The sequence below is a fragment of the Chanodichthys erythropterus genome, chromosome 18 (assembly GCF_024489055.1).
Source record: "Chanodichthys erythropterus isolate Z2021 chromosome 18, ASM2448905v1, whole genome shotgun sequence".
Lineage (NCBI taxonomy): Eukaryota > Metazoa > Chordata > Actinopteri > Cypriniformes > Xenocyprididae > Chanodichthys > Chanodichthys erythropterus.
The window spans coordinates 16,125,592-16,149,697 of record NC_090238.1 but is presented as its reverse complement, the minus strand read 5'-3'; the positions used below and the strand labels follow the sequence as shown (position 1 = coordinate 16,149,697).

General features: G+C 36.7%; 3 protein-coding genes across 4 annotated transcripts; 2 read left to right on the top strand and 1 right to left on the bottom strand.

Annotated features, from left to right (window-relative positions):
- The first annotated feature begins 6,165 nt into the window (after nucleotides 1-6,165).
- stmn4l (stathmin-like 4, like) lies at nucleotides 6,166-10,997 on the top strand. 2 transcript variants are annotated; one of them, XM_067367493.1, is made up of 7 exons: nucleotides 6,166-6,207; nucleotides 7,537-7,595; nucleotides 7,724-7,819; nucleotides 7,912-8,117; nucleotides 8,661-8,852; nucleotides 9,931-9,948; nucleotides 10,666-10,997. In XM_067367493.1, the coding sequence occupies exons 2-7, from the start codon at nucleotides 7,583-7,585 to the stop codon at nucleotides 10,672-10,674; spliced, it is 534 nt and encodes a 177-aa protein (XP_067223594.1). In that variant the 5' UTR covers nucleotides 6,166-6,207; nucleotides 7,537-7,582; the 3' UTR covers nucleotides 10,675-10,997. The 2 variants fall into 2 exon arrangements, with proteins under 2 accessions (XP_067223594.1, XP_067223593.1); XM_067367492.1 differs by having other exon boundaries at nucleotides 9,931-10,997.
- A 587-nt stretch (nucleotides 10,998-11,584) lies between these two features.
- Nucleotides 11,585-12,733, bottom strand: il17a/f1 (interleukin 17a/f1). The gene is made up of 3 exons (XM_067368324.1): nucleotides 12,643-12,733; nucleotides 12,328-12,536; nucleotides 11,585-11,981 (listed from the first exon to the last, which is right to left on the bottom strand). Exons 1-3 carry the CDS (start codon nucleotides 12,685-12,687, stop codon nucleotides 11,753-11,755), a joined length of 483 nt encoding a protein of 160 aa, XP_067224425.1. The 5' UTR covers nucleotides 12,688-12,733; the 3' UTR covers nucleotides 11,585-11,752.
- Nucleotides 12,734-20,674: 7,941 nt separating this feature from the next.
- On the top strand, nucleotides 20,675-21,939 carry il17a/f2 (interleukin 17a/f2). Its single transcript, XM_067368326.1, has 3 exons — nucleotides 20,675-20,707; nucleotides 20,946-21,109; nucleotides 21,717-21,939. The coding sequence occupies exons 1-3, from the start codon at nucleotides 20,675-20,677 to the stop codon at nucleotides 21,937-21,939; spliced, it is 420 nt and encodes a 139-aa protein (XP_067224427.1).
- The last annotated feature ends 2,167 nt before the right edge of the window (nucleotides 21,940-24,106 follow it).

The window sequence follows — 24,106 nt, the reverse complement described above, 5'->3', positions numbered from 1 at the left end:
TTCCATGCTGCCGCCACACACAAACATACAAATGCTCCTTTTCTGAACATAAAGGGAGAAAGGATGAGTTGAATGGAAGCGGGAAGTGTCAAAACGCCTACTATAATTGCATGTCTGGGAGGAAGAACATTGCTTGGCGAGATCCAAAAGTCAGTCATAACTGGTTTTTACCAGTCTGCGCTTGTTATTCTGTGTTTTATCAATGTTAAAGGTCAAAGTGCTTTTTGTTCATACTAGGACACCCCTACACTGCTTGAATGCCAGTATTTAAATTTCGTGCACTTTATGGCCAACAAATGATGCTTTCCCAACTATACAAGAACCAAATCTGTTACAATTGCATATTGTGTGACATACTACCATGATATTTTAGCAGTATGTAAATGGTGCACTGCACTTGTGTGCAGATGTTTAATGCAATCTGTGTGGTATACAACAAATACTGCCTAGTATTTTAGAAGTACAACATGAAGTGGTACATACTATGCAGCAATGAAGATTGTGTTCAACATTGTCACATGACTTCATTATGTGCATGCTTAATTTGTGGATTTGTGGTCTAGTTATCATCTCAGACAAAAAATAAAATAAAAATTGTATTTGTAATCCAATTTTGTGTCAAAATATCTCAATTTTGGCAGCCTAATTTAATAAGTCAAGAAAAAACTGTCATATCACAGATATATTACTTGCAGTTCAGTCGTCATACTGGGAATAATGGACTGTCAAGTAGAGTAAGTATCCAGTGCAGTGTACTCTGTTGTATACTGCATATTTTGGGGAATATAGGCCTAGTCATCCATGTATTTTGTGCATAGTAAAAATTCACAACATTATTCATAATCCAGAAATGTTAAGTACTATACTTAATAGTATAAGTTAGGTACACCTCTGTTCCAAAATTAGGTATTATTTGATCTGCCTGAATTAAAGTCACCATGCAATCAAAACTGATTGAATTTTATGGAATATTGAAGTATTTTTTATAAATGATTTGTCCGTGCACAATTTATTTTTAAACTTCATGTGCCCTCATAATCTCTTTTTTGATGACTTGTTTATTTGCGTGAGGGCGGGGCAACCTGTCACTCACATGAGATCGACCAATAGCAAACCACAGCTATCCAACGATCTAATCAATTCCCTGTGGACGAAATCCCATGCGTCACAATAGGGAGGAAAAAAGACTATCGCAACTTCCTTTTAATGCTAACTTTAAAAATGCAGAATAACCATATTTACTTCCAAAATGGAAACTGAACATCAGGTGCAATGGTGAGATCAGGTAGCATGCTACTGTTAATTACATTATTACGTTTATTATTATTTATGGTTACACTTTATTTTAAGGTGTCAGTATTACAGTGTAATTATACATTTATGTAGTGAGTAATAATAATTAACTGCATGTACTTAATAGGGTTAGGGTGAGGGATTGTTCATGTATTTATGCATCATTTCTGGTTATTACTACAGTAACTACATGTAACTGACACTGTAAAATAAAGTTATTTATTAAACATATATTATTACATGTATCATGTGCTGCTTCACAAACATTTTTAAGAAATAACAGATGCTGTACAGTACAGCATACACAATGCAGCATGCAATAAGCAATACCCTAGTATTCCATTTTGAACATTGCTGTTGTTTTTATCTTTTTATGTGATGTCATCTTTTGTTCTTTATTTACTGCTTGTAAACTAAGCATGTAGATTGGTTTAACCGTAAGTCCAGGCCAGAGAGATACTGACGACCCGAGTTAAAAGCTATGAGTCATGCAGCACGCGACCATTAGAGTGATGTCATGTCCTGAGTTTAGAGCCTGCAGATACAGTATGACCTACTCTCCCACATCACGCTCTCCAGAGCGCTTCACACCTTAGAATACACGGATCAGATCCTATAAAGCTTTGGACTCGGTAGATTAAATGCTAAATGCAAACACATGATGTCTGTTGGATTGTAATGTTTGGACATATGCATTCAATGTCTGCGCTTCAAATGATAAGTTGCATTTCGGTGCCTTAAAAATAAATTGTAGTTGTCACACTTCTTATTACAGTTAATATTTCTCAAGCTAGATTTAATTTTGAAAAATCTTTTTCTGTACATATACAAACCTTTATGTATTGGCCACAAAAAGCAATTGAGCTACTGAACAGGGCATTGATATTGCCCTTGAAAACAATGTATTGTAGTTTTATACATTTAGTGTTGAAGTATATATATATATATATATATATATATATATATATATATATATATATATATATATTATAGAGTTTTTAATAAATAAATTAAACAAAACAGACTTCATGAAAAATCAAAAATGACTAAAAAAATGTCATTGTTTTGACCTATTGTATAAAATGTTAACATGGAAGACATGTTGCCATAACATAAATCAACCTGACATGAAAACAGCCTAGTTCAGCTACAAACCTACATTATGTTGTTGACCTTAATATATGCCCTTGTGGACAGTTTTGAAACTAAAATACAAGATCACTGCCAGGACAAAAACAAGCATTTGTGCATTTTTGACTCAAAAGAAAGCATGACTATGAATTATTCACTGCATTATTCAGGAGGGGTGTGTCAGAATGAGCTCATCACAATATGGTTCTAATAAAATTCAGCTGGCATACCGTAATGTACCTCTTAAGTGTGTCCATCAGTCATTACATGCCATTAGACTGATGTGTTACTGATGTCAGAATATTTCCTACTAAGCTGAAGCTGTCCTTTACTGTGTATTTTGTATGAGGAAAAAAAACAGTTTGTAAAATGACAACACATACCTTATTAAAAGGAAAAGGCTTAATGTAGTTTATATGCATTATGTGATCAAAAATACTGAAAAATCAGTATTATTGTGAAATAATGTTACAATTTAATATAACTGTCGTCTATTTTAATATACACAGATCAGGCATAACATTATGACCACTGAAAGGTGAAGTGAATAACATTGATAATCTCTTCATCATGGCACCTGTTAGTGGGTGTGATATATTAGGCAGCAAGTGAACATTTTGTCCTCAAAGTTGATGTGTTAGATTAAGAAGGAAAAATGGGTTTTGAGCAAGTTTGATAAGGGCCAAATTGTGATGCTAGAGTCAGAGCATCCCCAAAACTACAGCTCTTGTGGGGTGTTCCTGGTCTGCTGTGGTCAGTATCTATCAAAAGTCCAAGGAAGGAACAGTGGTGAACCAGCGACGGGGTCAAGGGCAGACAAGGCTCATTGATGCACGTGGGGAGAAAAGGCTGGCTCGTGTGGTCCGATCCAACAGATGAGCTACTTAGCTCAAACTGCTCAAGAAGTTAATGCTGGTTCTGATAGAAAGGTGTCAGAATACACAGTGCATCGCAGTTTGGGGCTGCATAGCCGCAGGCCAGTCAGTGTGCCCATGCTGACCCCTGTCCACCCCCGTGCCAACAGTGGGCATGTGAACATCAGAACTGGACCACGAAGCAATGGAAGAAGGTGAACGTTTTCTATCACGTGGATGGCCGGGTGTGTGTGTGTCACTTACCTGGGGAACACATGGAACCAGGATGCACTATGGGAAGAAGGCAAGCTGGCAGAGGCGGTGTGATGCTTTGGGCAATATTCTGCTGGGAAACCTTGGGTTCTGCCATCCATGTGGATGTTACTTTGACACGTACCACCTACCTAAGCATTGTTCCAGACCATGTACACCCTTTCACGGAAACGGTATTCCCTGGTGTCTGCGGCCTCTTTCAGCAAAATAATACGCCCTGTCACAAAGCAAAAATGGTTCAGGAATGGTTCGAGGAGCACAACAATGAGTTTGAGGTGTTGACGTGGCCTCCGAATTCCCCAGATCTCAATCCAATCGAGCATCTGTGGGATGTGCTGAACAAACAAGTCCGATCCATGGAGGCCCTACCTTGCAACCTAAAGGATCTGCTGCTAACATCTTGGTGCCAGATACCACAGCACACCTTCAGGGGTCTAGTGGAGACCATGCCTCGACGGGTCAGGGCTGTTTTGGCAGCAAAAGAGGGACCAACACAATATTAGGAAGGTGGTCATAATGTTATGCCTGATCAGTGTATTTTAAATGTAATGTATTCCTGTAAAGCTGAATTTTCAGTATCATTACTCCAGTCTTCAGTGTCACGTGATCCTTCAGAAATCATTCTAATATGATGATTTGCTGCTCAAGACACATTTTATGCTTTTACCTATTGAAAGCAGATTTGTTGATTTATATTGAAACCGTGACAGCATTGAAATAGAAATCTTCTGTGACATAAATATTTTTACTACCATTCTTTATCAACTAAATGTGTCCTTGATGAATGAAAGTATTGCTTCCTAATAAAAAAGTAGTGTTTGTGTGTGTAATGTGCAGCCTTAGAACACATTTTCTTTAAAAAAAATAAAAAAAAAAATATATATATATATATAAATAAATGAAAATCACCAGTACAGTTTGTGCTTGTATGCATGATTAGCTTCATCATCATCATCATCATCATCATCATCGTTGCTTGTCAGGTCAGATGCGAACTGGAAACTGCATCATTCTGACTAGAGAATCCAGCACACCGCTCCTGATTGGCTGGAAATGACATCATAGCAGGGTTACCAGTGATGATCAGGCTTTCCTTGCAGGCGCATTGTTTTCCTTCACTACACCCCCCCCCCCACCTTTCTCTTTTCAGTCTCTATTTACTGCTCTGCAATGGATTTCAGTGCACCTTTTGCGAACAATTCCCATTATACACACATTATATTTAACCATTACACATTCTGTCCTTCACTTCTCTGTTAATCAGTTTCAGGACCTCATTTGCTGCATTTTTTGCTCTGTTGCCATGTGAAAACCCTTGTATGCAGGCACAAGACTCTCCACCTATAGCAGACAGCTGGATGACATCATCGCTAGAGTGTGAGCGCTGCCGTCTCCCCTCCCCCTGCATGCGGCCTCCTCCGGTGATCACATCCAGCATACCAAACCCAACGCTCCCCTCCAGTTTGTATGGGTGGGTGATCCTTTCTTGCACAAAGTATGTGCTTATATATCATTTACTTGTACAAAAATGCTATCTTTTCTTTTTGCAATAACCCACGTATACCGAGTTCCTTTGTTAAGACTTGTTTGAAGGTGTATGACAGGTAATTTCATTTCATTTGTTAGGGTAAGTGCCTGACGTCAGTGTACATAGAGGGTTGCGGTACTACTGGGAAATAAAGTAGGTACAGTGTGTTCTGTTGCACCATATCCAAATCAAGACCGCTGGGAGTATTTCCACCGCACCTGAGAGACCTAGGAACTGCAAACAGGTTCAGATAAGCACCTTGTATGGATGCTGAAACCATCAAAGTTCATCCTGCACATTTACAAATCCTGTTCCAGGATCATTAAATCCATTCTTTTGTGACATTAGAGATGTGATGTCCATTAAAAGCAGGTTTGTTCTACAAAATGAATGCAGTGTGCTACAAACTATCTTTAAAATTGTGAAAACTCCAATTGATTTGGCAGAGGACCAGAGCAACAGATGGTCCATTGACAGACTGTTTAAACAGGCCTGCTCTGCCCGCATCCAGACGAGCATGTTGGCAAGGTTACACTGCCATAGTCATGAGCAAGACTCCCGCCATGAGTGAGTGAGTGAGTGAGAAGATGACACATAAATCCCTGTCCTCCTCCGTTTTTAGAAATGACATTTCGAACAGCTCCCAAAACCAGACAGAACTGGTTAAGCACACGATGCTGCACGTAATTCAATTCCAAACTGAAATGAAGTAAAAAAGCAAATGTTTCAAGCCTTGATATTTGCTCACAAGTAAGCACATTTTTGATATATAATATTTACTTTTTTTTCATAGCTCCAAAAAACAATATCAGTTTCCTTATTAAATGCTACTAATGTTACTCAATAATGCTTCTTCTGCATAAAGCTGCAGAATAATATGCCCTTTCCTTCTCTGAAATCATAACCAGTTTTCAACAAAGAGTTAACCACCCCCTATCTGCACTCCCAGCCATTCCAGCCCATCAGGAGACTGCATCCCTCTCGACCAATCACAGCGCTGGAAGGTGATGTCATGCTTTATCTAGCAGAGGTGGTGCTGATGCTGCCAGGTTGAGCATCCAAACAGCAGCAGACTGTCAGACTGAACACGAGGAAAAGACTCTGACAGAAGATCACAGCAGACTGTCGGTGAGTTAAGGTGAAATTGTATATCATAACCTGTTATTTATTGTATCATGCTTTTGCAGGATCTGTTGGACTAATGCGATTGAAGTTTTATTAACTACGGAAAGTATTAAGCATTAAGTTCTGCATTAAGTAGTCTGGCGTTCTTTAGATTGTGTTGCATTGCAGATTTGCATGCTTGCAAGATTTAGATTTGAGATACCTCATGCAGCCTAGCTTGTTAGACGTCTATGGAAATGCACAACTGTTTAGAGTCTTATTACCGCAATTTAGAAATCGCGTTAATGCAAGGTGCTTTGCATGGTGCAATGTGAAAAACAGGAGAGGAGTGGAGGAAAGTGCATTGCTCATTTTAAAAAGGGCAAAGTGTGCATCGGAGGTCCTGCGGTGAGTGTGCTAGTCTGCGCTGTGGGTGGTACTGAGAGGTGAGATTATATGTCGGTGTGCAAAAGGCCACGGCCCCTTCATAAAGCGGCACAACCTTTGCTTTCAAAACACCAAGCGATTATTTTAATCAGAAAGCAGTGGGAGGTTAAGAAAATGACTTGCATTATGAGCTGCAAACAAATGCATGATGCTTGAACGGCAATGCTTTTGGGTTGTGTTCCAAAGCATGTATTATTTATTATATCAGCTGTGTTGCTGCATTAATAAAACAGGAGCTGATTTTTGCTTTGTGCATCCCTCATGAACATTTTCGGCCTTTATGCTAGGAATGGAGAAAGAGTTGAGATGTTGTATAGAATAAGCCCATGCACTGAAAATGTCACGAAGTTTCAAAGGTGTTAGCGGGTGCAACGATCGTGAGCGTGGGAAATGTGGGGGCACAGCGAGGACAGAGGCAGGACGAATGCTAGAGAAGGCGCGTAGGCTGAGAGACGATCACCAACCCTAAACAAACCAGATTCATTCATGCTCTCTTTTGTGAACGACTGCTATCAAATACTTTACTGCTGAATTTGTTTGTTTTGTGGATTTTGAAGAAATGTATCCATAGTATGCATACTACTATGTGCTTAGATGAAGCTGTGTGATAGTCTTACACTGCAAACAAGGCATTTACTTGAGAAGCAAAATTGTGTAAGCGGATACATCTTGAATTTTTAAGATTATTATTATTTTCAAAATGCTTAATCTGATGTAATTTTGCATTTATTTTTAATTTGTTGTTTTATGATTTATTTATTTCGTATAAATTGTTGATTTAGTGTTGTTTTCCATAATCTGCATTTCCTTGTGATGCTAAACCTTGTGGGGCCTTTAAAGGACAAAGACGTCCGTGAGAATGGATTGACTGGTTTCTGATTACATCATCGTTTCTCTCTCCTGTAGGATCAGCTGAGTTTGAAACGCCTCAGAGGACTCAGAAGAAGGAAAGATGACTCTTGCAGGTACGTGTACGTCCACCTGCTCGTTCACATGTGAACTTGTGAGTGTTTAATCGAGCAGAAGGAATGATGTGCGAGCACATGGCATCAGTGGAATGGGCTTAAAATAACTGTCTCTTTCTCTCTTGCAGCATACAGAGAGAAGATGAAGGAGCTCCCTCTAGTGTCGTTCTTCTGCTCCTGCATCCTACCAGAGCCTCGGGAAAAGCCCACCAAGAAAACACAAGGTACCTTAAAGGCTTCTATAAAAGTGTCAGATCTAAAATCTTTCTCCATCGTGATTTTCAGTTTATTTGATCTAATTATCTTTTTGTTTTAGATGTTGTGGACCTCAACCTGTGCATCATTAAAGATATGGAGGTGATCGAGCTAAACAAGCGGTCATCGGGCCAGGCCTTTGAGGTCATCCTCAGACCACCGTCTTTTGATGGTCAGAGGGAATTTCATCCCACTTTCCCACCTCGCAGGGACCCTTCGCTGGAAGAGATCCAGAAGAAACTGGATGCTGCTGAGGAGAGAAGAAAGGTGAGGAATACATCATGATGGAAGATAATTAGTTAGACAAGAAAAATATGTGTGATTATTATAGCTTTCATTTGCATATCTATAACGGAGATATAATTTGGCTTACCATATATGCATCAATTTGAACTTTACATTCAATAAATGTAAGACAACTTCAGCTGGATATGCTCAGTGTTTTAGTATTATTCATATATTATTATTATAGTTTTTATTAATATTTTGAATCAACTTTACTTTATATTTTCAGTTTTCATTTTAGTTTTTATTTAGTTTGCTTTACTTTTTTTGCTTAACTTAAATTTGTCCTTTTTATCATTTTAATTTATTTTTATTTATTGGTGTGTTGATTTTTATAGCTTTAATGTATTTTTTATTTAATTTTAGTACTTTAACTTCAATTTATTTCAGTCTGTTGCCAAGGTCAGTTTGTTATGTAATATTTGATTTGATTTCAGGTTTGTTTCAAATATGGAAAATGATTTTAACAACACTAGATATGTTTTAGTTGAGTCTCATATTGAGTCTTATGCATTATCTCCACAGTGTCAGGAAGCTGAACTTCTGAAGCACTTGGCTGAGAAGAGAGAACATGAACGGGAAGTGGCTCAGAAAGCCATAGAGGAACACAACAACTTCATCAAGATGGCAAAAGAAAAACTGGAGCAAAGAATGGAGATTAACAAAGAGAACAGGGAGGCCCACATCGCTGCCATGCTGGAACGTCTTCAGGAGAAGGTACGGTGACATCCTAACCCAGTTCCATTTTTAAAGGTGCACCACTAGTGGCACAAAAAGGAATTGCAATCTGTTTGTTTGAGTGGCTTAAAGGGACAGTTCACCCAAAAATCAAAATTACCCAATGATTTACTCACCCTCAAGCCATCCTCGGTGTATATGCATATATTCTTTCAGACAAACACAATCGGAGTTATATTAAAAAAAATATCCTTGCTCTTCCAAGCTTTATAATGGTAGTGAATGGCATGAATAGCAATTTTGAAGCCCCAAAAAATGCATCCATTCCTCACAAAAAGCAAAGCAATAGGTTTTTGTAAGAAAAAATATCCATATTTAAAACTTTATTAACTATAATAATCAACTTCTGACAAACGCAAATCGACTTCTGACGCAACCTCTCTGTTCAAGCAAATAGGGCTGTGCAACAAACTCACGCTCATTCTCTCATATATCGAAATCCTCCTGCATTTCTATTGAAAAATTCACATTTAATTAACTAATTTGTGACTGTGTTTTGTTTTGCTCTATCTTCTGCGTTCAGCATTACATCATGTGTCGTGTCAGAGGTTATTTTTGTTCACCGGAAGCTGGTTATTATAGTTAATTAAGTTGTAATTATAGATATTTTTCTTACAAAAACCAGTCGCTTTGCTTCAAAGGCCTTTATTAAGGTCCTGGAGCCGTGTGGATTACATTTATGATGAATAGATGCACTTTTTTTGGGCTTTAAAATCGTGAGCGCCATTATAAATCTTGAAAGAGCCAGGATACTTTTTTAAAAATAATTCTGATTGTGTTTGAGAGAAGATAGTCATATATACCTATGGCTTGAGGGTGAGTAAAACATGGGATAATTTTCATTTTTTGGTGAACTATCCCTTTAATATACAGGTAGTAATATAAGCTCAATCAATGGTGTGAGTTTAAGGCATGAATGTTTTGGACTTGTTTGGTAATATTTTTTGCAATTCTGTTTAGTGCCACTAGGAAGATCTTTTTAAAGCTTAGACACTTTAGGGTTGAGATTGAGCTATTATTTAATAGTTTTTCTTCCTTTTGTCTTGTATTTTTCCAGGACAAGCATGCTGAGGAGGTGAGGAAAAACAAGGAACACATATAACTGGACTGGCAGTAGAATCAAGAGCAATTCTTGTCCAAATTTTTCAAAAGCAAACGATAAAAGAAGGCCTAGCAGGCCCTAGTCATGGGAAGAAAGGCTGTGCTTTGGAATTGGCAACGATTTGAAGGCCTATCTTGCGATATTTGAAGTGAAAGATACTATATTCTTGTGTTTGCTGCAGTACAAAACGCAGTGTATTGTGGATGTGGAATTGGGCATTAATTGGAAAATGCCAAACAGTTGTTTTGTTAATTTGTTTGCCGCCAAACTGTGTAAAATGCATGCATCATCTATTTCTTTAGTCTTTAGTAATAGCTTAGCATGAACTGATAAGATAAATATAATGAACAACGAGGCAAATGGAAACTAAAGAGTAACCAAGATGTGTATTTGTGTTGTTCTGCTGTGAATTAGCTGTTTGTAACATTATTTGTGTATTCAAAGAGGTGTTGTGTACTGTAGTTTTGCTTTGTATTTATGTCTTAGTAGAAAAAAAAAAAAAAAAAAAAAACAGTAGAATATTTGTTAGTTACCTGACAACATATAGTGTATTAAATGTGGCCAGAATCAACATTTTAATGTTTGCATGCTGTGAATCTCTTGATAAAACTTGTGAAAAGCCATTTGGTGTGTGAAAGTGTGGTCTTTGTCCTGATATTAATTGCTATATCTCTGAACTTTATGTTCCAGGTGCCTTGAGATCTTCCCACAACACACGCTGATCATATGGGAGAACATTCACCAAAGGACTGACTATCACGCTGAGCTTATTAGCTTGGATCATATGAGATTATGACTCTGAAACCCGATTATGATATCATTATATCATTGTAAGGTACGATGGCCATGTTGTTAGATGAACAGAACTGGCTGGCCAGCAAAGATTGTGAAGGAATCTTTACTACCTTAATCTGAGAAAAGCAGAGATGTGTTTGTCTCTTTGATGAGCTTGTATGCCAATAGTGCCAAAAATGAGTGAATGTGAGTGGTAACTTTGTGAGTTTATGAATATTTGACTGACTTTTGGACGGTTTCATGTACTTTGCCCATGTGGATGCAGTCAGTTTGTCTTCTGTCCTGTCTTTAAGGCTCTATTTTTGGTAAACTGCTCAAGCTTTTGCCGCTGTACATATGTTCACTTGCCTCATGATCAGCTGGTGTCTGATTTGGCTATATAAATCTGTACAGAAATTGTGATATATTTTAGAGGCAGAGCGAATTAAAGGACTGCTGGTATAGTTTTGTCCTTGTGACTTCCTTGTTTTAGGTTTTGAATTTTTTAAAATGCTTCCAAAAAGAGAAAAAGGAAAAAAATAGACCATCAGAACAATCGTTGTAGTATTTTTTTTTCTCATTTATTGCAATTGATTTGGATCAATAAATAAATAATTAATACAAATTATTTTAATAAAACAAAACCCACTGAAAATAAATAAATAACCTACATTTACAAACACATATATAATGACATTAATAAATTAGATTATTTGAAAGATCAAGTCGGATGAAGGTTTGAATAGCCAGTGTGGTGATGATGAATCCGATTCTTCTGGTTCTTCAGAAATGTTTTAATATTAAAATAAAGCAAAAAAAAAAAAAAACCCTCTAATATATAAATCCAAAAATACAGTGGAAATAAATAAATATCCTACATTTGCGAACACGTACATATGTGATTATATAAATAAATAATAAAGTCTTAAGTCTTACGCCTTAAGTTTTAGAATAGTAATACTGTAACATCTTACAGCACTGTAACTCCATTAGATTTCTCATTTTAAACGTGTTCTACATATGGACGAATGCAGGTGCATCCCACTGCGATGGTTTTGTACTCAATTCTAAAAGAATAGTTGTGTTTTTCTCCTCGAATTCTCCTCAAGACCATGATTTGGGTGTAAATAGGTTGGGACAGGTAATCCTCACTCTCATCGATCAAACATCCAGTCAGTGAACACTTCGCCTCTGCGATGCTAGAAGGGTACAGGTTCTCGTCATGCGTAAACCTATGAAACAAAATGAATCATGTGAAATTTTAGGTTAGTGGACTAAAACAGTCACATTCTAATTATATAAACAACAAAGAAGCTCTTAAAAATAAAGGTTCCAAAAGAGGGAGGACTGCAGCAATGAGCCATTTTGCATTCCCCAAAGAAGCATTCAGTGAGGAGCTCTTTAAAAAAATCACTTTTTAGTGTGAAGATCATTTTAACAATCTAAAAAAAAAAAAAAAATGTATATATAAAGAAGAACATTTTGCGCAATGGAAAGGTTCCATGGATGTTGAAGGTTCTTCATGGAACGATTGATTCCAATAAAGAACCTTTATTTTCATAAAGGACAAGGTCTTACGTGTAGGTCCATGGAGAGATGGAGTCGTTGTTTAATGAGCGGATCGGTTTGGCCGCTTTGAACTCAGAATCCAAGATCAACCGGTATGATGAGGACGGATCCGATTCATCTGATGACCTGTGCTGGCCGCTTCCTTTCTTCGGAAGATGTTTCGAAGGTGCCCCCTCAGCTCCAAATGATATTAAAACGAGCCCCATCACACAAGCCACCTGTGAAACACAAACACTGTCATTTCAGACTCTTTATTGTGACTTCAGCAACAAAAATCGCCAGTATAGATAGCAGGCCATCTTCTAACATTTCAGCAATACTCACCACGAGGAACTGGATGTTTAACGCCGATGACATTGTTGCATTCATTTGACTCAAGGTTTTGACTTTATCTTTTCAGATGTCTTCTGTCAGTCCTATGTCTAGCTGTCCTACATTTGCAGTGGTAAGTGCAGTTTATATAGAGAGGTCTGTTCGTCATCCGCAGTGGTTTAGGTACGTTTCCTGTGATGAATTTTTAGCCTTTGATGGTATTTATGTCGTCATATTCAATGTGTCAGCAAAAATCCTTTTCGGTATTGAGTATCACAATGCTTTTTGTTTTTAAACAATATGATGCACCTATAGACTTCACAATTTTATTCAAAAGCAGACAGTATTTTGTTTCATTCTAAGATGCGATATAAGCATTTTCTTCTGGAATTCACCTTTCTGAGGCTCTTTTTTTTTTTTTTTTCTGGACCCAAAGTGAATTTTAGTGAATGTAAGAAGTCATTGATGTCATAGCAGAACTATTGATATGTTCCACTAAAGATTGGACCCCACTGACATTCTTTGTATTTAAGACAAAAATCTTATTCCACACAAAAAAAGTCATACATGTTTAAATATGATGCACTTATTACATAAGATAACAATATATGTACCTCTAAACAAATGCTTCAAGAGATTTTTCTCAGATGTAACATCAATTTTCGGAGGCATTTTTCCAATAAAGTTTCACCAACTGGTGAATTTTAATGGATTTATGGAGTCACCGATGTCAGAACTATGGACACGTTCCATCTATATCTAATGCAATGGAATTCATACATGTTTGACGTGTCTAGATACATTTGTGGCCGCATATTATTGTGTTTACTGCACCTTAGCAACCAAGTTACTAACATAACCTACTTTCTTTGACAGACGTCTCACATTTATTCAGATCAAAAAGGTATATATTAGTATGCTGAATTAAAGTCTTGCTGAATATGATTCTGACCACTGTATTTCAGCCCCCACGTTGTCTTTTGTTAATGCTAGTGACCTCGATTGACATAGTTTGCAGAAAGTAATTTAGACTTCCGCCCGATTGTGTGTAAAGTTTTGCATCTCACCGATGCACAATTTCCCACCTGTGCTGGTTTACGACTGCGTCAGATGCGGTGCAGTTGTGGTCTGACACTCTCCTACTCTGAAATTTCTAAGGATTGGAATGGAAAAGGCAGGGTCATATGTGACTCAGAATTGATGCAGATGCAACTGACAGTAATACAATAAACGTAATCCCCCGAAACAGTATGACTGCATTAAGTCCATGCATTTCAAAAATGTTGTTCTTGTGAGCACAGATAATGAATATTGTTTGTAGATTATAAGCCTTTATGATTTTAAAGGGTTAGTTTACCCCCAAAAAATTTAAAATCTGTCATTAATTACTCACCCTCATGTCGTTCCACACCCTTAAGACCTTCGAACACAAATTAAGATATTTTTGATAAAATCTGATGGATCAATGAGGCCTGCATTGCCAGCAAGATAATTAACACTTTCAATGCCCAGAAAGGTACTAAAGACATATTTAAAACAGTTCATGTGACTACAATGGTTCAACCTTAATGTTAAGAAGCGCCGAGAATACTTTTTGTGCACCAAAAAAACTAAATAGCAACTTTATTCAACAATATCTAGTCATGGGCGATTTCAAAACACTGCTTCATGAAGCTTTGAAGCTTTACGAATCTTTTGTATTGAATCAGTGGTATGGAACGCGGATCAAACTGCCAAAGTCACGTGATTTCAGTAAACGAGGCTTCGTTACGTCATAAGTGTTTTGAAATTTCAATGGTTCACCATTCCATAGAACCACTGATTTGAAACAAAAGATTCGTAAAGCTTCGAAGCTTCATGAAGCAGTGTTTTGAAATCGCCCATCACTAGATATTGTTGAATAAAGTTGCTATTTTGTTTTTGTTTTTTGGCACAAAAAAATATTCTCGTCGCTTCATGACATTAAGGTTGAAACACTGTAGTCACATGAACTGTTTTAAATATGTCTTTAGTAGCTTTCTGGGCATCTGAAAGTGTTAATTATCTTGCTGGCGATACAGGCCTCACTGAGCCATCGGATTTCATCAAAAATATCTTAATTTGTGTTCTGAAGATGAATGAAGGTCTTACAGGTGTAGGTGTATATGTGGGTTAGTAATTAATGAAGAACTTTCATTTTTGGGTAAACTAACCCTTTAAAATACTTAACTTAAAGGAAAAATTGAGTCATGATGTTTCAAAACTGTATGAATTTATTTCAAACAGGAACACAAGAAGGTATTTTTAAAAATGTTGGGGTCCAAACCATATTGTTCCACGAAAGAAAAAAGGTCATACAGGTTTGAAACGACATGAAAGAATTTTAATTTTTGGATGAACTATCCCTTTAAAAAATATTTCTGTATGTTCATAAACCCTAAAGGACCGTTGGATATGTGACGCAGGCCTCTGACCTACTTCTTGGAGTTTCAAAATGTCTAGGAATCTCCTACATTCATACTCACGAAAAGGATTTCAGTTACTTTACGTCCAGGAATTGGAGTTTTCGTAGTGACCCACAAAAGACACTTCAAAAGAGCTGAATCACTAACCCCAGTTTCCACGCAACATATTGGTTACTTCATTTTCACAGTTTCATCAGTTGTAAGATTATTTCAACATTCCTACTCTGGATTTTTACTATTGAAGGCATTTATATTTAATATCTATTAGTATTCATATTATTAATAACCTTTTACATTTTTGAATTAGCATCACTATTAGTTATAATGAATATTACACATGCAAAAAAAAAAAAAAAAAATTCTTAATATTTTTGTCTTGTTTTCCTATACAAATATGTAAAAGTTCTTAAAGGGTTAGTTCACCCAAAAATGAAAATTCAGTCAATCAATCACTCAACTTCATGTCGTTCCACACCCGTAAGACTTTCTTTCTTCTTCAGAACACACATTTTTGATAAAATCAGTGAGGCCTGCATTGATAGCAAGATAATTTCCTTTTTCAATGCCCAGAAAGCTACTAAAGACATATTTAAAACAGTTCATGTGGTTCAACCTTAATGTTATGAAGCGACGAGTATATTTTTTGTGTGCCAAAAAAAACAAAATAACGACTTTATTCAAAAATATCTAGTGATGGGCGATTTCAAAACACTGCTTGATGAAGCTTTGAAGCTTTACAAATCTTTTGTTTCGAATCAGTGATTCAGAGCACCTAAATCATGTGATTTCAGTAAACGAGACTTCGTTACATCATAAGTGTTTTGAACTTTCAATGGTTCACATGACTTTGGCAGTTTGATACACACTCTCAACCACTGATTGGAAGCTTCATGAAGCAGTGTTTTGAAATCACCCATCACTAGATATTGTTGAATAAAGTCGCTATTTTGTTTTTTTGGCACACAAAACATATTCTTGTCACTTTATAATATTAAGGTTGAACCACTGTAGTCACATGAACTGTTTTAAATATGTCTTTAGTAGCTTTCTGGGCATCTGAAAAAGGAAATGATGCAAGCCTCACTGAGCCATTGGATTTTATCGAAAATATCTTAATTTGTGTTCCGAAGATGAACGAAGGTATGATTTTCTGGTAACATTTTATTTTGATGGTCCCCTGTTAGACATTCTGTTGACTACCCATCTACTAATAGCCTAGACTAGTTAGTTGGTTAGTAGGACTAGTAGGTAGGTGCAACAGAATGTCTAAAGGGGGCCATCAAAATAAAGTGTAACCTTTTTCTTTCTTCTGCTAAATAAAGAAGAAGATATTTGACTTCCATAGTATTTTTTCCATATGGAAGTCAATGAATACCATCAACTGTTTGTTACCCATATTATTCAAAATATCTTATTTTGTGTTCAGCAGAAGAAAGAAATTCATACAGGATTGAAACATCTTGAGGGTGAGTAAATGATGACAGAATTTTCATTTTGGCTGAACTATCCCTTTAAATCAAGATACATTTACTTAAAAAAAGCAAAATGCCTTTGGATATTAAGTCTTGTTTACTGAAAGATTGATCAAAATTAAGTGAGTTATGTTTTAAACAAGTTAAAACCACACTGGCAGATTTTTCTCTTATTTTTACATACACTCAGATCAACTGACAAACGATTAATCACAAAAAGTGTGAATTAATGATCTATTTTCTTGGTCATTATTACACTTAAATGTGGGTGAACTCAAACAGTGATTAAGTTCAACTAAATTGCATAATCCAAGAGCAATTTGTTACATTCTCATTTGTCGTCATGGTGGCTACGCTCATGGTTTTATTTTTTTCCTAAATCAAAAGATGATTAAATCAAATAATATATTTTATTGTGGTGAAATTGCACAATCCTGGGCCAACTGATACTGTCATAAAAGATCTTCATTACAGGATGCTATATTTTCCTTTCATCTAAATCAAAATGGCAAAATGAGGTCAGTGATTTGCTGAGTAGCTTCCGTTCGCTGTGCGAATGGTATGTCATCAGTCAGCTTGAAAGTAAGCAAAAAAAAAAAACCTACACACAGAGGGTTCCCGCACTGGGAGCCGCCACATCAAAGAAGATGGCGTAACTGTGACATAACTCCAGGTTTAGCCACAGGGCACACATGATAAAACGGTCCATTAATGGGCAACACATACCGACTAGTTGGAAACTTTGCCAAATGTTGCTTTATCATTAGGGCCCGAGCACCAACGGTGTGAGGACCCTATGTGAATGTTCAGTCTATTATTATTCTTCTCCAAAATGAATCGCATTTTTTGAGGGCCTAAACGTGCTCGAAAACTCATGAAACTTTGCACACGTGCAGAAGTGGTAAAAATTTACATCTGATAAGGGTTTCAGAATTAGGTGTGGCAAAATAGCTCAATAGCACAAATTCAATTAAGCATCCTTCGTTCTACATTTCACGTACAGGTATGAAATTCAGTACACACATCTAACAGCCCAATACCCACAAAAAAGCCCCTGGGAGCAGAATCTGAAAACCCAACAGGAAGTGAGATATTTTGAGTTTTCTCTGCAACATTTTTGCAGTTTTTGCAATTTCCAGACGTACTTTAACAAACTCCTCCTAGAGATTTTATCAGATAAACATCATAGCGTATTTGCTCAGTCTAATCTGATGATAAATTGCAAAGATCTTGAGTTTTCGCTGAAGTGCGTGTCCGCAGTAGCCTGACAAAGTCTGATGTTTCGCCATGAAAGAGGAAGCTGTTGTAACTCAGGCATACAATGTCCAGTCTGTCCAAAACTTCACGTTTTATTAGAGTCCTGACCTGAGGACATCTACATGCAAATATTCAGTTAATCATAGTGCCACCTGACGGCAAGAGGAAATTACATGCCTTACACTGTAAATCACTCCCAGAAACACATTTAAATATGCCACGATGTACCAAACATGCTAGAAACACTTGGCTAAGTGCTAATGTTTGCGATTAACGCCACGAAACAGGAAGTTGTTCCTAAGGCAAACATTGTCCAATCTGCTCCAAACTTCACATGTTTGAGAAGAGTCCTGCACTGAGCACATCTACAAGGCAATATTCAGTAATAGTAATAGCGCCACCCACTGGCAACAAGAAGTGATGTGTTTACCACTACTAGCAACATACTAAAATATGCAATTGAGTGCTAAACATGCTACAAACATTCTAAATCATGCTAGCAACACTTAGCTGAGTGCTAAAGCATGCTATTATTGTCAAGGAACTTGAAGTTTTTGTAACTCAAGCATACAATGTCCAATCTGCCTCAAACTTTTGATACGTGCCCTGGCCTGAAGACATCTACATGCCAAAATTTAGTAATAGTCATACCAGCTGGTAGCTCCTATATTTATATATACTTAAATGCATATTGCACACCGTTCTCCGTTTTTCCTAAACCCACTGGGTGGCGGTGGCATGGGTGCGAAGGTCCTTGCAGCTTTAATTGTTGTTTGTTTTTTGATTAGTTACTTAATTATCCTAAAAAGATTTTTTTTGTCTTCTATAAATGTTGGTTTAAAGACATATTTTTCCAAATAAACGTATTATACGCAATAAAATGATAGATAATAAAAGAAGAAGAAAGAAGAAGACCAAAAAAGGAGCTGCGTTTGCAACCAGATGTAAACGGTTATGTGGGTGGTGAAAATAGGGCGTATAGTTTGCACTGTAGATGCTGTTTCTCTCACCACACAGACACTGTATCAGTGAAAGCAATCTATCAAGAACACTTCTCACTTTGATGCTAGGATGATCTCCCGTACATCAGTATACCAGCCACCACAGCATCTATGTAAGAATGAGTGTGATGTAACAATTTGCTTTCGGTACGACGGAATTTCCCGAAAGAGTCTTGAGATGGCAAATGGCTTAATGATGATCCATCACTATAGATAATCAACTTTCGTTATTGATATTTGACATGTAATTGATAAATAGTGCACTGCTTCATTTTCTTTTGCTTATTCATACAATTACAAATGTTTAAGTTACAAAGAATGTACAGTTAGCCTGGCACATTCATTCATTCATGCATAGATCTCTGCATTGTTCAAACAGGTACTGATCTAAATCAAATGAGTCAGGTAAGGTGAGTAAAAGTAATGATTTACAATGACGTAACATTCGATTTACAGCTTACAATTATACCCTTCCCCCACAAAAAAAAAAAAAAAAAAAAAAAAAGGTTTCATTTTGTAGACAGCATAAACCATATGATAGACATGTCAGTAAAACTAAGATGCCAACCGATAAGGTCTCTCTAGCACAGCTGGTTCACAAAGGTGGTCTTAGAAGACCACTTTCTGTGGTTAAGCTGTCTTGCATCAATACATTAGAAAGCAGGAAATGCATGTTCACTGAGAAAAAAAAAAAAAAAAACATATGGTAACATTTTTGTTACAAAATATGAAAGTCTATCTGTTAGAAGTTTATTTGACAGACTTTTCATTGATATATCCATCAAGAAAAATTGTCATTCATCCAAAAGAAAGCCTTCATAACAATGATTTCTTCATTAAATTGTACAACATTATACACTTATACACTTTTTTTTTTAGAACTCTAGAGTTCTTGACTGCAATTAAAAAATGCTTTATGCCAAACATGTTCTGTATCAAAAGAAATGTCTTAAATGGTTGCACTCTAGTGATAAAATATGTTTAGAAGCTCTTTAATTCATAATTCATTATTTAAAATTAAAAATGGCTTAAAACAAAATGAATTAATTAAAACTAAATCCATAAAGGTTCTGTAAGCACCTGACAGAACCTTTTATGGTTCTATATAGAATCTTTTGTTTTAGTGCCATTTTGAATGAAAAACGTCACCGATAAAAACATTAATTCTACATTCAAGAGTATTGAACTGATAAAAAAGTGTCCATCACACACTGTAAAAAATTATTTTCATGATTTGTTATCACGTTTTTTCGTCAAATCAACCTAGATAATGTGGTTTAGGTAACATAATATTTTGAGTTTCTCTTGATTAAATCAATCCCCTTCATTGTATTAACCCCAATTTTTAATTTCAATGAACTCAAACTTTAAGGCAACCAGGTACCTTATTTTTTTAAGTTAAACCAACAATTCTTTTTTAGAGTGCAAGCAAAACATTTTTTCCCATTAACTCTGCAAGGTGTTTAATACAAATTTCCCAATAATTCTCCATGCGTAAAACGTAGATTAGATATGACCAAATAGTTTCCGAAACATGACTAAAAAGAACAGAATCCAAAATCTTGATAACTCACCCCAAAAGCCTGATTTTTATGATACATCATTTTTTTTCCAACCAAAATTCAGTGAAATTGATCTGCAACCTTGCCAACATAGACTGATCTTTAGTCCGTAGGCCAGATTACTGGCAATGAGTGGGGAAATGTAGGTCTAAACAAAGCACCCCTCACCTATCAATTGATCTGATGAACGAATTGAGGTCAGAGGTAGGCCTTATTATCTATGCAATCACGATCAAGCATTGCATAAATAGATGAGTTGAACTAGAAACATTTTCACTGCAGAAGAGAATTAGAAGAGGGCATTAAAGATGTTTCTGGGCTTCTTCAACGCTAAATACATGGTGAGACGACCGAAAAAAAGCATAGATATTTAGCGTAACTCTATTAGCTAGCCTAATGCTAACACTATTGGCTTGATTACATTGTTTGCTTCACTAAAGATTCATCTTACAACTTTTCAGATTAAGTTAAATGTAATTGTGACAAAAAGAGGCCTAAGCTCAGAAATGGTTTGAGCCTTTTCCAAACTGTCATGGATGAATTTGAATGAAATGTAACAGATAACGATCTTTCTCTCAGGTTTTACTCTGTGCACTGGCGAGCCTCACGTTTGCCAAACAAAGGGAGAAACATATGTGTGACACTGGCTTGATGATTTCTGATGACTTCTACGGCTCTCATTCAGAGGACATGGAGGGAAATGGCAACATCCACACCCGCTCACTGTCTCCATGGACCTGGATGTAAGTTGCAAAGTGACAGAAACAAATGATACTTTCAACAAACTCATTAGTAGATCAAAAAGGACAAAGATTTAATGTAACAGAATGATGTACATTTACTCTGTTGAGAAAACAGCTAAAACCAGCAAACTGTTTGACTGGTCGTAGCTGGTTTAAGCTGGATGTAGCTGGTATAAGTGGGTCGATCTCGTCTCTCAGCCTGGCCTAGCTGGTGTTCAATTGATTTTATCTGGTTGGTCGACTGGTCTCCCAGACTGAAGAAGTGGTCAAACCTCTCTAAAACTAGCCTGCTAAACCAGCTATGACCAGGCTAGAAGAAATTAGCTGTTGGTTTGTTTGCTTTTCCAGCGGGGTAATGTTTAATGTCACTGAAAATAATTAGCAATTCATAGCATACACAAAGTTTGATAATGTATCAGGAATTTATTTCCATGTTTGGGAGGTTAATGTTTAGCTAGCTCTCATAACAACTATGTTACATAAAATGAAATCATTTTAAGGTAGCAGGCCATGTGACGTCAACGTGAAACATCGAGTAAAGCAGATCTTGGTTAGGTCTGTGGGTTTTGTCTCAGTGAAATAACCACCTTGTTTTTTCTGTTTTTAGACCAAAGATTTCACAAGACAGAATACCACAGGTCATCTATGAAGCCCAGTGCAAATCAGAATATTGCACCCTTCCTACTGGTGTGGATGAGAGACTGAACTCTCTACCCATTTATCAGGACATCCTGGTTCTGAAACAGGATTCGAAGGACAAGAAGTGCTTCAGGACAACTTTTGAGAGAGTAATAGTGGGCTGTACATGTGTCTGGGCCAAAACTTCCTAAAATGACTAGCATGTTTCCATGTAACGTATTTATTTGTTCCAATGAAGCTGAGGCATTTTAACAGATTTTAATTTATTTAGTAGACAGTTTTTTTTTTTTTGTTTTTTTTTTTATATTTACATGTATTCATTTAACACTTCTGTGACATATTTATGTAGAAATATTTTTAGTGAGTACTAATAAAATATTTAAACATTGATAGATGTTGTATGTATTTGACTAATCAACACTTAAACATATGAATCATAAAATATCAATCTATCACTGATCCTCATTTGTGTACCCTTCATAACCAAACCGTTTGTAATGTCTGTAGAAAGCAGGCTGAGGGGGAGAAGAGGGGAGAGAACAACCAATGAAGCACAGACATAGAGCGCACTCATTATACAGAATAATGAATAATAATATATGAGCAAAGAGAAAATGACGACAAACTCCCAAGCACAAGGGAGAAATGCAAAAGAATATTTAATAGGGCTAATAATAGGCTACTTTGATTATGTTTACGAGCAGTGCAGTCTCAAAATCAGTCTTTTGTCTATTAGAATAATCGTGTCGTCACGTTCAGATGCTACACCACTGTATCAGTGTCCAGTTTGCATATTATAATTCATTTGAAGAAGACTTGACTACACAGTGCTGGTTAATTTTTGGTGCAGCAGAATGTGTGAAATAAAAACTTTAAACACGGATACTTTATTCTGCATGAGCTATGTGACACGTGGCTAGTGTTATTAAACTTATTGCGGAGCTCTGCGCTGAAACCGATCATATGCACGCTCCGTGTGTACAATCGTATTTTCATGTGTTCGTATTCAAACTCCAGTTCTGTCCGCATCGCGATCAAAATACAAACACCACATGTGCTGCTGTGCTGAAGGAAACAGCCTACGGCTCGCGTGTTTGAACGCAGCTAGAACAGGCAGAGGTGAATGAGCCGCACTTTTGTGACATTTGAATTCTCTGCTGTAATGCGATCTCACGCAAACATATTTTCCATTTGTGCTGGTAGATTACAGCAAAACAATCTACATGCACACAAACCTCTGCTCTGGTCGCAGGAAAATTTTGTGTTGTAGCACTGAGGAAACGAACACCAACGATATGTCTCTGAATGACAGAGACCGAGGCGAGAGAAGTGATACTTCCTCATGCATAATACTGCAATTATAATCGTATACATACTAAAGTGCAGTGATTGGATTGAATGAGCTTTATGTCATGAATATATATGTCGAGAATCTACATCAGCATGTTCGAAAGTACGCGATGACGTCAGATTTTGTGACGTTGCTCCGACTCAGCATTTCAAACCGGAAGACAGAAATCGCTCTGAAAAATACAAAAATAACTATTTTTCACTTACGAATAACATTAATGAGTACCTTTAGTGTTTTCAATGATGTGCAGCCTACACATATCTGTTTACATCTCAAAAAAAGTGTTTTGACCCTTGTTCATGACCCTTTAAGATATTTTTGTTGAAATCTGATGGCTCAGTAAGGCCTCCATAGCCAGCAATGACATTTCCTCTCTCAAGATCCATTAATGTACTAAAAACATATCTAAATCAGTTTGTGTGAGTACAGTAGTTCAATATTAATATTATAAAGCGACAAGAATATTTTTGGTGCGCCAAAAAAACAAAATAACGACTTATATACAGTAGTGATGGCCGATTTCAAAACACTGCTTCATCAAGCTTCAGAGCATTATGAATCTTTTGTGTCGAATAATGATTCGGATCGCGTCAAACTGCCGAACTGCTGAAATCACGTGACTTTGGTGCTCCGAACCGCTGATTCGATACAAAAGATTCTGGTCCTGGACATTGTCACCATGCTCCGTGGAGAGATTATGTTCTTCAAGGACAGGTAAACAGAATGACAGGAAAGGTGACCGCAGCCTTCCAGTACAAAGGTGAGGGTTTTACAAAATGTAACAAGAGAAAATCTAAAATAAAATCCCATCTAACTCTGTCTTTCATGATCATTTCAACTATCTCTTCAGCGGATCAAAGGTTTTCGAGTTTGGCTCCTACAACAAGCTGTTCCGTGTTCTGAACAACAATTATTTCCTGCCATGTTAATCATGTCGGTGTTTGGAAATATACGATTCCCTGATTTCCTTTTCAGTACGACAGTGCAATATGTGACTCAATCTCTTA

Coding starts and splice junctions, on each gene's coding strand:
- stmn4l (XM_067367492.1), top strand. Junction 7,820..7,911: donor GCCCACCAAGAAAACACAAG/GTACCTTAAAGG, acceptor TTTTTGTTTTAG/ATGTTGTGGACCTCAACCTG. Junction 8,118..8,660: donor CTGCTGAGGAGAGAAGAAAG/GTGAGGAATACA, acceptor TTATCTCCACAG/TGTCAGGAAGCTGAACTTCT.
- il17a/f2 (XM_067368326.1), top strand. CDS start 20,675: ATGTTTCTGGGCTTCTTCAACGCTAAATACATG. Junction 20,708..20,945: donor TCTTCAACGCTAAATACATG/GTGAGACGACCG, acceptor TCTTTCTCTCAG/GTTTTACTCTGTGCACTGGC. Junction 21,110..21,716: donor CTGTCTCCATGGACCTGGAT/GTAAGTTGCAAA, acceptor TTCTGTTTTTAG/ACCAAAGATTTCACAAGACA.
- il17a/f1 (XM_067368324.1), bottom strand. CDS start 12,687: ATGAATGCAACAATGTCATCGGCGTTAAACATCCAGTTCCTCGTG. Junction 12,537..12,642: donor TAAACATCCAGTTCCTCGTG/GTGAGTATTGCT, acceptor TGTGTTTCACAG/GTGGCTTGTGTGATGGGGCT. Junction 11,982..12,327: donor ATCTCTCCATGGACCTACAC/GTAAGACCTTGT, acceptor TTTGTTTCATAG/GTTTACGCATGACGAGAACC.